At 36.0% G+C, this 14112-nt stretch overlaps 1 protein-coding gene across 6 annotated transcripts in view; it reads left to right on the top strand.

Moving 5' to 3' along the window:
• Positions 1-3743, top strand: part of WBP1L (WW domain binding protein 1 like) — a 46251-nt gene extending 42508 nt beyond the window's left edge. For 4 of the 6 annotated variants that reach the window (XM_039361704.1, XM_039361703.1, XM_039361706.1 and 1 more), the window contains 2 exons: positions 187-348; positions 1512-3743. In XM_039361704.1, coding sequence (XP_039217638.1) covers positions 187-348; positions 1512-2254 — 905 coding nt within the window. In that variant the 3' untranslated portion in view covers positions 2255-3743. Of the gene's footprint in view, positions 1-186; positions 349-1511 lie in introns of those variants that run through there. The other 2 variants (XR_005558908.1, XR_005558909.1) reach the window with 1 other exon arrangement.
• Positions 3744-14112: the final 10369 nt, after the last annotated feature.

The raw sequence follows: 14112 nt of genomic DNA, 5'->3' as shown, positions 1-14112 counted from the left end.
GTAAAAACACCCGGTAACTCTGCATGTTGCTTCTATTTATGTTGCCTGACAGTTGGTCTATTGACAGATGCAGACTCTCTGCAAGTGATTACACACATATGCAGTAGTTTATAGATAAAGTTTTTTTTCTGAAGAACTGCTCTGAATAAAATTTACTTTCCCGTCCTCCTTTTTCTTTCTCCACAGGGTTCTGGCTAGTATGGACGATCATCATCATTTTGAGTTGCTGTTGTGTTTGCCACCACCGACGCGCCAAACACAGACTTCAGGCACAACAAAGGCAACATGAAATTAACTTGATTGCCTATCGCGAAGCTCATAACTACTCCACCCTGCCATTTTATTTCCGTATGTACTGCATGCAAGGAGTAGCTCTCTTCAAAGATCAAGACCAAAATATTGCTATATTGAGAGGGGACATGAATACAACAGGGATTTCCCCCCCCCCCAGAAAAAAGTGGCAGAAATGGTACAGAAAGGTTGGTTGATGAGGACAGAGTGCAGGTTTATACTATCCTGAGAGGCTGTGCTCTATCCTTTCTAGCTACTTGATCTAGTTGAAGCTAACCTTTATTGATATGGGCAAAATTTAAGTTGTATAGGTGACTGACTGAAACAGAAAGATAAAACCATGAACTAAATTTGTATCAAGCATGGTAGCAGTATATTCCTTTTTGAGTTATTTTTCAGATTCTGCTGTAAAAAGGAACAAGAGGTGCTGGTTAGCCTGAACAAAAGCAGAACTAGTAATAAAAGCTGAGCTGTTTTTATTTTTCATATTTTTTCCTCTGTGACTGATAACAACATCAGTGTCATAGATCTATAATAAAAAGGAGTTGTAACGTATCACTAGAATGCAAAAGGAGCTTGATATCTAAGATCTCTTATTATTAGTATTTGTAATAGTGACGGATGCCATTTTTCTGTCTGAGTTCTACTAAAAAATATAGATATATTTAGTAAATCAAGAGCAGGCAACTTGAGAATTCCCAATGTTCCTTAGTGAATTCCTATAAATCCTAAATAATATCACAGATTATAAGAACTGTAATCCAAAATATCTGCAGGACACCAGTGTTAAATTTGGTAAGGGATAAGCAAAGGAAATATAGAAAGAAAAAGTAAGTAAAGGAAAGTATTTACGTGTCAAATTTATTTCTGAGAAATACTAGTTAAATGGATCTCTAGTTTTATAATGGATGGTAAGATATTTCTTATCTTTTCCTTTTCTTCTCCAGAATGTTGTTTAGTCATGGGTCAGATAACTAATTTAGCAACACTTGTTTCAAAGGCCACATAAATTGCTTACATGAATTTCTGTGTTTGAATATTGCCTGCATGTTATTGCATAAGCAATTGCTGCTTCCTAAATGAAGTAAGAAATTCAGATTTTGTAAAAAGTAAAATCACTAGAAAAGTACTTATATAGAACAAAATGGGTCTTAATGTGATTTAGATTTCATCTATATAGAAATATGGAAGTAACTTGTCCTCCCTGCCTCCCCATTTAGGATTTTTGCCAAATTATTTACTACCTCCATATGAGGAAGTGGTGAATCGACCTCCAACCCCTCCCCCACCATATAGTGCCTTACATCAGCAATGCATTCCACCCAGCAATGGCAGTACAGCACCAGATACAAGAAACCTACAGACAGCTCAGGCAGGCACTCTGTCAGGAGCAGGAAGCAATAATGGAAATATGGACAGCGCTGCCTCCCCAAGCATCGGGCATTCTGAATCCTCCAGTCCGCCAGTTGAGCAATCAGCTACCAAAGCAGCATGTGGTGAGCCAAGGCATTCCAACAGCAGAGTGGAATTAGAAGATGCGGCTGACCACGTATCTACGTCTGACAAGGAGTCAGAGTGCAAGGAAGAATTGCTTAAGGATTACAACTCAGAAAGCTTAGATCCCAACAGCGCTTTTTCAGATGCTAAAGACAAGACACCAGGCAGGCACCGAAGGTTCACTGGAGATTCAGGCATTGAAATTTGTATCTGTAACCAGGACCACCATGATAATGATCTCAAGGAGTTAGATGGGTTCATTGATGATGGATCCATGGACTTCTGTGATAGTTGCAGTGGCCATCCACCCCATGGAGATGAGGAAGAAGGGCTTTTCAGTGCTTCAGATGAACAGCACGGAGAACACAACCACCACCACCTCTCCAGACAACCTGTGGGTGTGCTCCTGAACACCATAAATGAGCAGGACTCTCCAAACTCTTATGCCAATACGTCTCCCAGCTAAAACAACATCAGAAGGGAAGATCTGCAAAATTATAAATATAACCAAAACCAAATTGGTTCTTCTTTTTCTTCAGATGTAACTATGGGAATAACATAAAATCTGTTGAGGAGGGGGCAGACATGTTTAGGCTTTTCTTTACTTCTTTTTGTGCTAAAATTGCCGCTTCTGTCCTCCGACTGGTTAGGGACTTGATTTAAAGTGTGATCATTTATATAGAGAGAAGAGAAAAAAAACTTCCTATTGCTGATTTTGGTGATGTTTATTTGGTTGGATGTCACCTTAAACGTTTTCAGGATCTGCTTTATTTTCTGATCAGAAACTTCAAACGTGTGAGAAAAAGGACTACTAGTGTTTAACATCCCTCTCTTGCCCCCTCCCCCCACTTATTAGTGTATTTCCCCCACCTCTCTTTTCAGGTGTCTTCCCAAAAGCTTGTGGCATTTGATAGCCCTGGCAATACGTTTAGGTAGTACTATGGAGAAGTTGAAAACAATACTCAAAAGAGCGGGTTCTTACGGTTTTTTCTTTTGGCCAATACAATGCATCTCTGATGCATTTAGATTACAGCGGTCTGTAATGCATGTTTTCTTCTTGAAGCTGGTAAAGGACCAGTTTCTTCCCCCCAAAAAAATGTTAACCAAAACCACAGCATTTATGCAAGAGGGGCCTTCAAACATTGCCCTTTGTTTTATTTTTAAGGCAAATGTGTAGCTATAAGTTGAGACTCCTTGAAGAAATTCTCCTTTTCCAGTACTTGGTCCTTACATAACTTGCAACTAGTATGCTGCAGTGCAAAAGGACAGGGGTTTTGCAATTTCAGACCAGCACACTAGTTAAAATGACAAAACCAAAACATACAAAAGATCAGGGCTGTCTTTAGGTGCCTTCAGATTTCAGCGATGCTTTTTGAACAAATGGGGAAATCAATGCATTGCAAATGGATAATTTGCAACATTAATGTGGAAGACCTGTGCAGTATTTTCTTTCCTTAGTCTAAAAGTTAGTATGATCTAACAAGTGACCACTTAAAAGAACTGAGTGTCTGTGTTTTGCTTTCTTGAAAGCAGCACAGGCTACTGTACAATGTCTGTGAGTTTGTTTGTGTGTGTGTGTGTGTGCGCGCGCGCATGTGTGTTTCCTACTGGTAAGATGAAATTTGCTGCTGTAAGACTGCAGAAAAAAAAAGACTGTTGCTTTGCTTTAACCAAACAATGGAGTTTTTGTTAGTAACAACACCAAAGGGAAGGGAAAGAAACTCAAAACAACTGAAACTAACATTCCTCGGAGTGTTCCTGTGGAAGAGACCAACCCTTGGTTTCTATATTAAGTGTGATGGACATCTCTTTTTATTTTCCCCTTTCGTTTTTCTTGAATTACGGTTGTCTGGGTCACTCATTGTTATAAAGTAGACTTTCAAATTTGATTGTTTGAAACCAAAATCGGTTTGAAATATGGTGTAAACCCAAATATAATGCCTTTTTTCTGATAATTCCTTGTGTTTCATTTTCTTTGGGGAAAATAGAGCAGAAATATCACAGTGAAAAATGTTTGTTTACATTTGATTATGGAATTGTGAACATAACTTAATACAGAGTAATGTAGATACAACTTTATGCTTAATAGGTACACTGTCAGTAGCAGGTATCTGTTTATATACAGCTATATAGTGAAAATAGCAATACTGTAGAAGCAAGAGCTGCACTTTTTCACTAGACTATTCTTCCCATCTTGCTTACTACCATGGAAAAACAGTAACAAATAAGTAGATATCAAATGTCTTACTTTTGGAAGAATATTTTCCATTTATGAATTATGTAGAAATAGAAAAGAAACCTGATGTTATTTGTTTTAATATTTGTTCATCAGTGATCAAAATCCCACTCTAACTTTATGGTTTGAATTGCATTACATGAAACTGCTTGGTGTCCGAACATCACTAGCTATCATTATTTATATATAGCTAGTGAATGGAAATGAACAATTGGGATGGGTAGAATTTCATTTGCATCAGAGCTGTTGTACATGCTGGTCTTTTAGTGCATACCTATGCTATTATGCACTTTAGAGCCATATCCAGCCATTTTATGCATATACCACTTGGCCCAATAATTCAAGAAAGCACTACTGAAGAGAAACACAAACTAATCTATAAGATAATAAGGCATTCTGGTACTTTATGAGACTTGATTATGTTTCCTAATAGACCATAATTATTATATCCTACATCTTAAATATACCTGGATCATAAATAAAAGAAAAATATTCACCATACATATGATCTTCTGGATCCTACACACTTCCCCATTATATGCTGTATGGGTAAATTTTAATGTATTATTTACAAAACTAATAAGTAATCCATAATAAGTAATTTTATACTACACATCCATAGTTGTATTAGTCAGGAAGAACAGATTGCATAATATTTTGCTATTTTATTGCTTTAATATTTTTCTTCCAAAAATGAAACCTCAGAAATCATTTTGTAGGAACATTTCTAAATTAGAGAAAAGTTTGATAATCCAACATTCTTTTTTCATAGAACATGTTTTGAGTCTGTCTACAAACTGGTTTTGAAAGAACAGCTTTTCATGGTTTCAAACTGAATAGTATTTACAACAATGGAAGTTCCATATAGCACTCATGACCAATGGGCCTTAATAGACTTAATTTATGCACTGTATCTAACACAGCCTTCCTAAATTGGTACCAAAATATGATTTTATAAAAGAAGATTGTTGAATTTCATTGTCTTTACTGCTGGTACCAAAATATCGTTTTGATACAGCAGTAAAGACCAATCCAACAATTTTGTTTTATAAAATCATGATATACATTAGTGCTGGCAACATTTATAGCAGTGGTTCTCAACCTGTGGGTCGGGACCCCATTTGGGGTCAAACGACCATTTCACGGGGGTCGCCAAACCACGCTGTCCGCCATTTTTTTCCCTTTTCCCTAGCTGTCCTACTCCCTCTTATTGGTGGCCACACCCACTTGGGGGTCACCACAACATGGGGAACTGTATTATGGGGTCACGGCATTAGAAAGTTTGAGAACCACTGATTTATAGGATGTTTTTTTAACCCTAGAAATCTAAAAACTCCAGGAATTGAAAAATTGCTTATATTTTAATTGTTTTTGCCATCTTCCTGAATATAAGAAATACACATTTCTAATGTCTTGACATAATGTCTTGGAGACACACCAAGAGGAGTATATGCATTCCTTATCACTTTAGTTATATTGTCATTCCTGTAGATTTCTATCCAAAATGTGGTAATAATAGACAAACCCAAATCACATTTTACCTCTCAAACAGTATCCCTAGTAACAAAATAATTATAACTAAGTCATACTGAACATTTCCTGTCATATTCTGTACATATGAGACAAAATGTTCTATTGTGTTAATTGCACATTAACACCAAACTAAACAACTTCCACAGTTTAAAGAAATGTCTGCTGTTGTTTTACAAAAACTGATTATTTAGCCTCATTTTTCCAAATATAGTGTAATTTACCTACTTTCCTCTGAAAACTAAGTATTAGGTTAGGAGTTAAGAGTTAAAATACCAATAACAATCTGGTATTTTAGGAATAGCAAATACCATCCTGTTGAAAAGGTTTGAAGAGATACAGTGAATGTTGGTCTACAACTTTTAATTTCTATCAGTAATCAGAAGTTTCATACATTATACATTGTGCAACATGCTTTAGGATGTCTAATTCAGTACTCTTGCCCATTGGTTGAAGAAAACTCATATTCTTTTTACTATGCATATTTTTTAATAAATTCTGTGTCGAATAATTACTACTCGTTCTAAGTAGTTGAAGTAGTTGAAACATTTTCAAATGGATTTTTGCTTTGAGATAGCTCTTATATTACACTATCAGTATTTCAAATGTGATTGCACTGTAGCTTTATACAAAAATGCAGTATAAATTTATTTTTCATGCTCAAGAATACCTCATACAAAATTTATCTTTTTCATTGCCACCATGACAAGTTCACATACCTTGTCTATTTTTACCATAGTCCATTGAAACCTTACTAGTGGCCTAATTTATTAACTATGGAGGTTGATTTCACACTTGCTAACACAAGCCCAAATGAATGACAGTTTGGCTTAGTATGAAACATCAACTCTGTTACTAAGTTAATGTAGCAATTAGTTACTAAAGCCAAGTTCTTATCTATTTTCAGTTAAGACATTGCTAAAGCTTTTTTCCCCAAATATACAGCAAGTGTACATTTAATGTTGATTGCCTTATTTGTGCTTTTATTGTATCTTCATCAAGTTAGATCATTTTGATCTTCACAGCACATTTGTACTGCACTTGAATCATAGAGGAGCCTTAAAATCACAGAGAAATAATATAGAACGCAATATGTTCTGTGAATGATTTGTGATGACAGTACAAGTGGCTGTTACTTCTGGAAAGCCCACATGAAGGAAATCTAAGCTCATCTGAAAGGTGCCAAATTCCTCTGTATATGCTCAGGGCAATTTATGCTTAGTGTACATATCTAAGGGTAAGTAAGCAAAGCAGCACTAACTTCCTCAGTGCCAAACCCTCATCAGTACATTTGAAATATGAGACAGAGAATTTATTTGTGGATTTATTTGTAATTGAAGAGCAGCTGTGTTCCGAGGTTGTATGTTTTTCCAGTTCACTTGACTACATGCCCAGTTTAGGGAGCCCGCAGGTATTTCAGTATTATTCTCCATCCGCTATTACGTCCTCCTGCATAGGCTAGAAGAAAATAATCCTCTTTTTGTCATGGCTTAATATGTCCCCTGGGCCTGTTATATAACATGGGGAGAATTATCTCAGGTGTCTTGATCTCAGGTGTCTTGATGCATACTCACCCTCTCCTCATGCAAAACAACAGGCTATTGTTGATAGCTCATTGATCTGGGAGGCTCCTCTGTATCAACTGCTGCCAAGGGGAAGACACACACCCTTCACAACATTAAGGAGCTGTTTGTAAGGCAGATGTAGAAATTCTTGTGTTTAGGGCTTGCCCTGATTTTAGACAATCGCATAAAATTTGTTTACTCTCTACATCATGTGCTCTGTATTTGTGGAACTACTTTGAAAATTAGTTTCTCATTTCCACAGATAACTGGAATGCATTTTCCTCTTTCTGAGGAATTTTGTTTATAAAAATATTGCAGCACCTGAAAAATGCAAAAGTTCTGTAACGGATACAAGATTAGTTTTCTATGCAATAAACTTTAGCATAGCTAAATCCGAAAATCGTTTTAAATGCATTTTAGTTTGACCTGTGATGCATTACCATCTTTAAGATGCAAAATTACACTACCCTAAAAGTGTCACTCCCAAGTTACAGGAAATGCTGATGTGTGTATTGCTTATTTCAAAAAGCTAGATGGATGTTCTTTTCAAGGGCCAAACCAGAAAAGAAAAAATGCAGTTCTTGCAAAGAATTCAAATTATCAGGGACTATGAAGTGTCCTTTCCTATATATGTCTTTGCTTCCTATATATTATTGAATGAAAGGTTGATAAATTCTACATTATTTAATAGATTGAGAAAGAGACATAGTGGGCTTGAATAAGCTATCCCATATTTCAGTCTCTTTCCAGTTTCTCTTAATTATGCATGTTTGTACTAACAGCTGTGCTTCCCATTTTCCTTCGGCCTTGGATAACTTGCAGATGTATTGAAGTCCTGCAAAGACTTGTGAATGAAGTGACTTGTTGTGAATGAAGTTAGCAAAAGACAAATTCCCCAAACCTTCCTCCCTATGGAAGAGCTGCTGTTCTTTTGGAAATTGCAGGCAGTTGTGTAAGAAAGAGACAAGCTAGAAAATTTGTTCCTGACCTTTTGATAAAAGGCTATAATCATAAGATGCTGGAAAAAAAGTGCAGTGGGAAGTTTAGCAAATCATCCTAAGAAATAGCTAACAATTGTAGTAGGAGTATTGGGCAAGTTTATTTTGACATTTTTTTTAGACTTATTATATATTGGCTCTGCATAAATTGTGATGGTGTGTTTTTGGAATAACTTTATAGCACAAATGCTCTATTATAAAAGCTGAACGCATCATGTGATTTCCTATTTTTCTATGGGAAATCCATTTTGGGAACAGCCTTTGAGCCACATCCCTTCACATTCTTTGAGTAAGCTGTAGTATGAATTTAAGAATCAGGTTATTGTTTACTTTTTTAAAAACTTAAAGTTTAACAAATGGTTATAAAATTGGGCCTCTCAAGTTTGGTCCTGCTCAAACAAGATAGGAATAAAAAAGAATGGTACAGGAAGGAGAAGTAAAGCATGGGGAAACATTTTTTAAAATGTTTCTAAGACGGAGCATTTTTCTTTCTGCATTCTGAAATTTGTTCTCAGCATTTGTTCTACTTCATAGATCTCTCTGAGGCAAGTCAAGGTATAGGAGGGATGTTGGAAACAGCAGCAACCAGCAGCGTTGATTTGTTCCAGGAGGCGGGATGCTTTCCTATCTTTGGGACGGGCCTCCCATTTAAACTATAATGTCCCATCATCTCTCTTACTTGGGTCATCCTCTGTAATGGAAGATACACGAGGTATTCTGATGTTCTCCCATTCTTTAATATTTCAGCTTGATCCAACCACATGCATACAGGACTATAGCTGGTTGGCTGTGCAAGCATTTTGTTCTACACCTTGCCTCATGACAATTTATGGTCAGTCTGCTTTAGCTCTTTTCCCTTGTTAAAAAGTTCCTGTTTCTTGCTTCTTTGACAGCAAGATTCCTGTAAAATCTTTTTAAAAAAGAAAAAACTGCAAGGGTTTGGAAGGCAAGTAAAAGGATGTCTTATGTAATTTTATAAAGTTATAGCAAAGCAAAACAAAAATCAATATTTTTGACATGGCTTCCTTCACTGTACATAATAGAGGCAGAGAAAATTACATTGTGGTTCTGTAAGAAACTAAGAGTTTCATAGTTAACCAAGGCCAAATGTGAGGAGGGGATTGTATGATGCGACTTACTTGATTTTGACTTAATAATTTTATGAATCTAGCCTTCAGATTATAAACCATGATTTATGGTTTGAAGAAGAGTAAGAAATTAGTAGCCAGGAATCGTTTAATATTTTGGGAGAAAGCTAAGAGCTTCAATAAACAGATTGGTAATACTAAATGAATACTGATGGATGAAAACATGATTTCCCATTTTTCCTGGTTTTACAATAGTTTGGGGCATTATGTATTTTTAAAAAACATTGGGAAAAATTAAGGCTGCTTTATAAATTTTACATTATAATATTTATATATTCCCTATTTTTAAAAAAAGGCAGCATGCTATCAGTTGTTGGTGGTCATGTTCTGAAACAGACTGGAATCACAAAAGGCTTAGTAAATTGCAGAATTAACCCAGACAAACAATCAAGCAGACAGCAATACCCCGATTGAGGAATTACCAAAGAGAAAAACACAATCCTACCACACTGACAGGGCAAGCAAAGAGAGAGCATCAGCATACTCACACTGATAGTGTTATCTAGTCAGGTAATGAAATGTCTGGAAGCAAACAACCAAGCTCACAGAGCATCAAGCCACATATATACTGTACATATTGATTAGCAACATTGATGTAGATTCTTGAATCTTTGGCTAAAGTTTAGGCAGCTACTGTAATATATCTAAACTGGGAAAGCAGCAGAGAAGGACACCCCCCCCCAAAAAAAAAATTGAATAATTTGATTCAGTATCAAGATCTGACTCAGTTTAATACTTGAAACACTCTTAAGAGCCAATAAAAGACAACTCTAAATAGATCCATTTATTTCTGGAATTCATGTGCTTTCCTGTACTATTTCATTTATTTATTCCAGTTTATATGTTGTCTTATTCGCAGTTTCAAAGTGACACAGTCTTATTAATGTATTGCTGTAATATTTGGGGTGAAAAAAATCTAGGTGACCAAAGAGATAGTTTGAAAAGTTGCAAAAAAACCTCTCTCTTTGCTGCTATGTGTATGTGTGTGTGCATATATACATATACACATACATACGCGCGCGCACAGACACACACAAACATAATTTTTGACATATAAAAGTAGACATTGCTGAGGACACTAAATGGACCAACAGCACCTTTGTTTTCATGGAAGTGAAAACTGAGAAGGAAACCTGCACACATTACAATTCCCTCTCATTGGACCATTCTACTTCAAAAGGGAAAGCAGTTTCTGATGCTGAAAACCAAGTTTCTTGCTATACTTTCTGATCAAGCCTTACTTTTATGATTTTATCTTCAGGTAAAGAACTCTTGTTCTCAAGATATTGCAGAGCAAGGTCTTAACCAAGTCTATCCTTTCTGCAATAAGCTACAAAAATGTATAATTGTTTAAATAAGTAATTTCATGATTCCAAATTAGAAAAGGGGAAAAATATTAGCAATTAAAATCAATAATGAAAACCAAAAATTCAGGAGAACTTTTTGGTATTAAGTTTCACTTACACAAAACCATTTTAAAAATTAAAAGGGCAAATTAAAACTAAAGCAGCACTTCTGATTAGGCTTGCAGGACTTCCTGCTCCTAAACAAACTACATTATCAGAATTTGTGCTACTTTATTTGTGCTACTCAGTTTTGCATAAAACATTTATGTCAGAAGGAATAAAAGTTATAAAAAGTATTATTTAAGCAACAATTGTCAGTTGAAGATACAAACTTTTCTAAAAATCTTTGGCAACAACAATTTAAAACATTAATGGGAATATAAGTGATGCTATTGTGAGTATAAAATTAATACAAATGAATGTCCAAGATGGCAGGATATATTCCCCCTGCATCTCGCTTCATTATTAAAAGTTTCCTTTCATAAAGATTCTAAAAAACTTGCTCAGTGGAAAAAAATTGTTTAGGTTAAAGGATTTTATTTTTAACAGAACAAAAATAAAAATGATTAAGCAAGAATCTCTTAGCACAGGGGTCTCCAATCCATGGGCTGCAGCCCACTACTGGGCCGTGAGCTGTTTGGAACCCAGCCGTGGAAGTGGTAGGCGAGTGTGCGCATGCACTTACATCCACTTGCGCGAATGGAGCTGCGCGCATGCACTTGCCAGCCACTCCCTTCCCCACCGGTCTGCAAAGCCAGAAAGGTTGGGGAACTCGTGTCTTAGCATACAAAGCTCTACTTTTAATTGGTTTCAGTTATCTCCAAATACAAGTGCTGCAATAACTACAATAAAGCTACAAAAACAAGAAACAAGCATTGAAAACTTAACTAAATTTGGAAATATTATAATTCAACAGACTGAATATTAAATGAAATTTATAAATTACTACTGAAGTATGATTCAGAAACTGAAATAGTAAGGAATATATGATTAAATGGATGCAGAATCTAAATACAGTTATAGAGATGTGACAGTAGGATTTACTGTGGGAGAATACTAAATTTACTTTGAACATCATACTTAGAATTGGTACAATTGTATTAATAATAATAATAATAATAATAATAATAATAGTAGTAGTAATAGTAGTAAAGTTGGAAGGGACCTTGGAGGTCATCTAGTCCAACCCCCTGCTCGGGCAGGAAACCCTACACCATTTCGGACAAATGGCTGTCCAGTCTCTTCTTAAAAACTTCCAGTGTTGGAGCATTTACTGCTTCTGGAGGCAAGCTGTTCCACTGATTAATTGTTCTCACTGTCAGGAAGTTTCTCCTTAGTTCTAGGTTGCTTCTCTCCTTGATGAGTTTCCACCCGTTGCTTCTTGTCCTGCCTTCAGGTGCTTTGGAAAATAGCTTAATTCCCTCTTCTTTATGGCAGCCCCTGAGATATTGGAATACTGCTATCATGTCCCCCCTTGTCCTTCTCTTCGTTAAACTAGACATACCCAATTCTCGCAACCGTTCCTTATATGTTTTAGCCTCCAGTCCCCTAATCATCTTTGTTGCTCTTCTCTGTACTCTTTCTAGAGTCTCAACATCTTTTTTACATTGTGGTGACCAAAACTGGATGCAGTATTCCAAGTGTGGCCTTGCCAAGGCATTGAAGAGTGGTATTAATACTTCACGTGATCTTGATTCTATCCCTCTGTTAATGCAGCCTAGCACTGTGTTGGCCTTTTTGGCAGCTGCAGCACACTGCTGGCTCATATTTAAGTGATTGGTTCTACTGTTGGTATATTATTCTAGTCTTGATTGCTAAATTGAATAATTTCTTTTCCAAAAAAAACTGCTGGAAATATAATAAAGAGTTTGGATCCCTTTTTCCTAACTGGTGGTAATGTAAACTCAACAATACTAGAAACTGATTCATAGTAGAATGGAACAGATTTTGAAAGCTACAATTCCGTTACAGCTGAGATATTTTTTATTAAATTTCACTAAACCATATGTTTGTTCAAAGTACACTGAACTAACATTGTACGTTGAAGCTGCAAGGATTTTATGGTTTTTTTGGAACCATAAAATCCTGTGGAAGAATGGTTAATTAAATTGTAGGAGTATGGTTTGATACCTCAATTTACTTCTTAGATAAAAAGTATATCTGAGAATTTAACTCTGACTGGAAACCATTATAGGTAATCCTTGGTTAATGACTACTTGTTTCAGCAACCTTTAAAGTTGCAACTGCTAAATGAAGGGTGACCAGTCTTAAAAGTTCTGGCTGTTGTAGCACCCGTGGTCATATGATCACAATTCAGGAGTTTCAACTAGCTTGCATTACACAACATTGCTTCCCTTGTCTACCCACTCTCGCACTGCAGCATCCCCTCCCTCTATAATCCATAGCACTCACCCATCAGCCTGCATGTGCCATCCAGGATTTGTAACTACCTGCCTTATTAATTTTGGTTGTTGGAAACTATCAGGAAATTGCAAGTTGCAGTCACACAAAGTCCTTGCTTAACAACTTGTGATCTCCAATTAACAAAGACAATCCACATTGCTTAGCAATGGAAATTCTGGTCCCAATTGCCATTGTTAAGTGAGGACTATCTATATTGGATTATACTGTTATATATGGGGTTGTTCCACATCTGAAATTTGGGTTTTCATAGCTATAGGATTATACCTTAATTTGATCTATAACCTAGTATTGACTTAAGGTATTATTTAATGTTATAGTATTGAGAAACCTAGGGAGCTCTAATTTCTAATTTTTTTTTTCCTGTCCGACAAATGTCCTCTTGAAATTTTTATATACATGTCCTTGCATTCACTGTGGTTGACAGAATGTGAGCTTCAGCAAACCACAGCTAGGGAATAGAATCCTGAAGCTGAATTACGAGAATTTAACCTGTGATGCAGCTGTTAGGGATATAAATACTGATACAAGTGATTCAGCACCATCTTCTTGACTGTCCTGTAGATCAACATTCCATTAGCAAGATTTCAGAAGGAGTGTTTACTAGCTCAAGGGACATCCAAGGTCATAAACATAGGCCAAAGAGATATCTGAATCTGAATATTAAACCTAGAAGAAGAACATATTTCATCTTGATTGAGATGAAAAAGGAATGTGCAAAATAGGAAGATGCAAATGTTAATGGCACTTTTGGAAAAAAAAACCAGAGTGGAACATAAAAACTAGAAAGAAATAAATCTTGTTTTTTATTTTCTTAGCAATAAATCTGCCTTTTTATCCTATGTTAATGGTCCAAGGGAAGCAGCCTTATCATGCGAAAGGTGCACCAGGAATGAATTTAAGGGATGGACTATATGAGCATCTTACAGAACTTTGAGACAGAAGATGAGTATGTTTGGAAATGTAAATGAAAAGTTGCAAAAGGGGAAAATCAGCCATTGATTGTAAGGCACTTTTTTTTTGTCCATGTTTCTCTAAATTGAAATAGACCATCTAGGCTGATTTTAATTCAAAGAAGTC

Source organism: Crotalus tigris, unplaced genomic scaffold (genome assembly GCF_016545835.1).
Source record: "Crotalus tigris isolate CLP2741 ecotype Arizona unplaced genomic scaffold, ASM1654583v1 scf7180000019328.220996217465:2438092, whole genome shotgun sequence".
Lineage (NCBI taxonomy): Eukaryota > Metazoa > Chordata > Lepidosauria > Squamata > Viperidae > Crotalus > Crotalus tigris.
The sequence above is the reverse complement of the archived record's forward strand: the minus strand, read 5'-3'. Positions and strand labels throughout refer to the sequence as shown.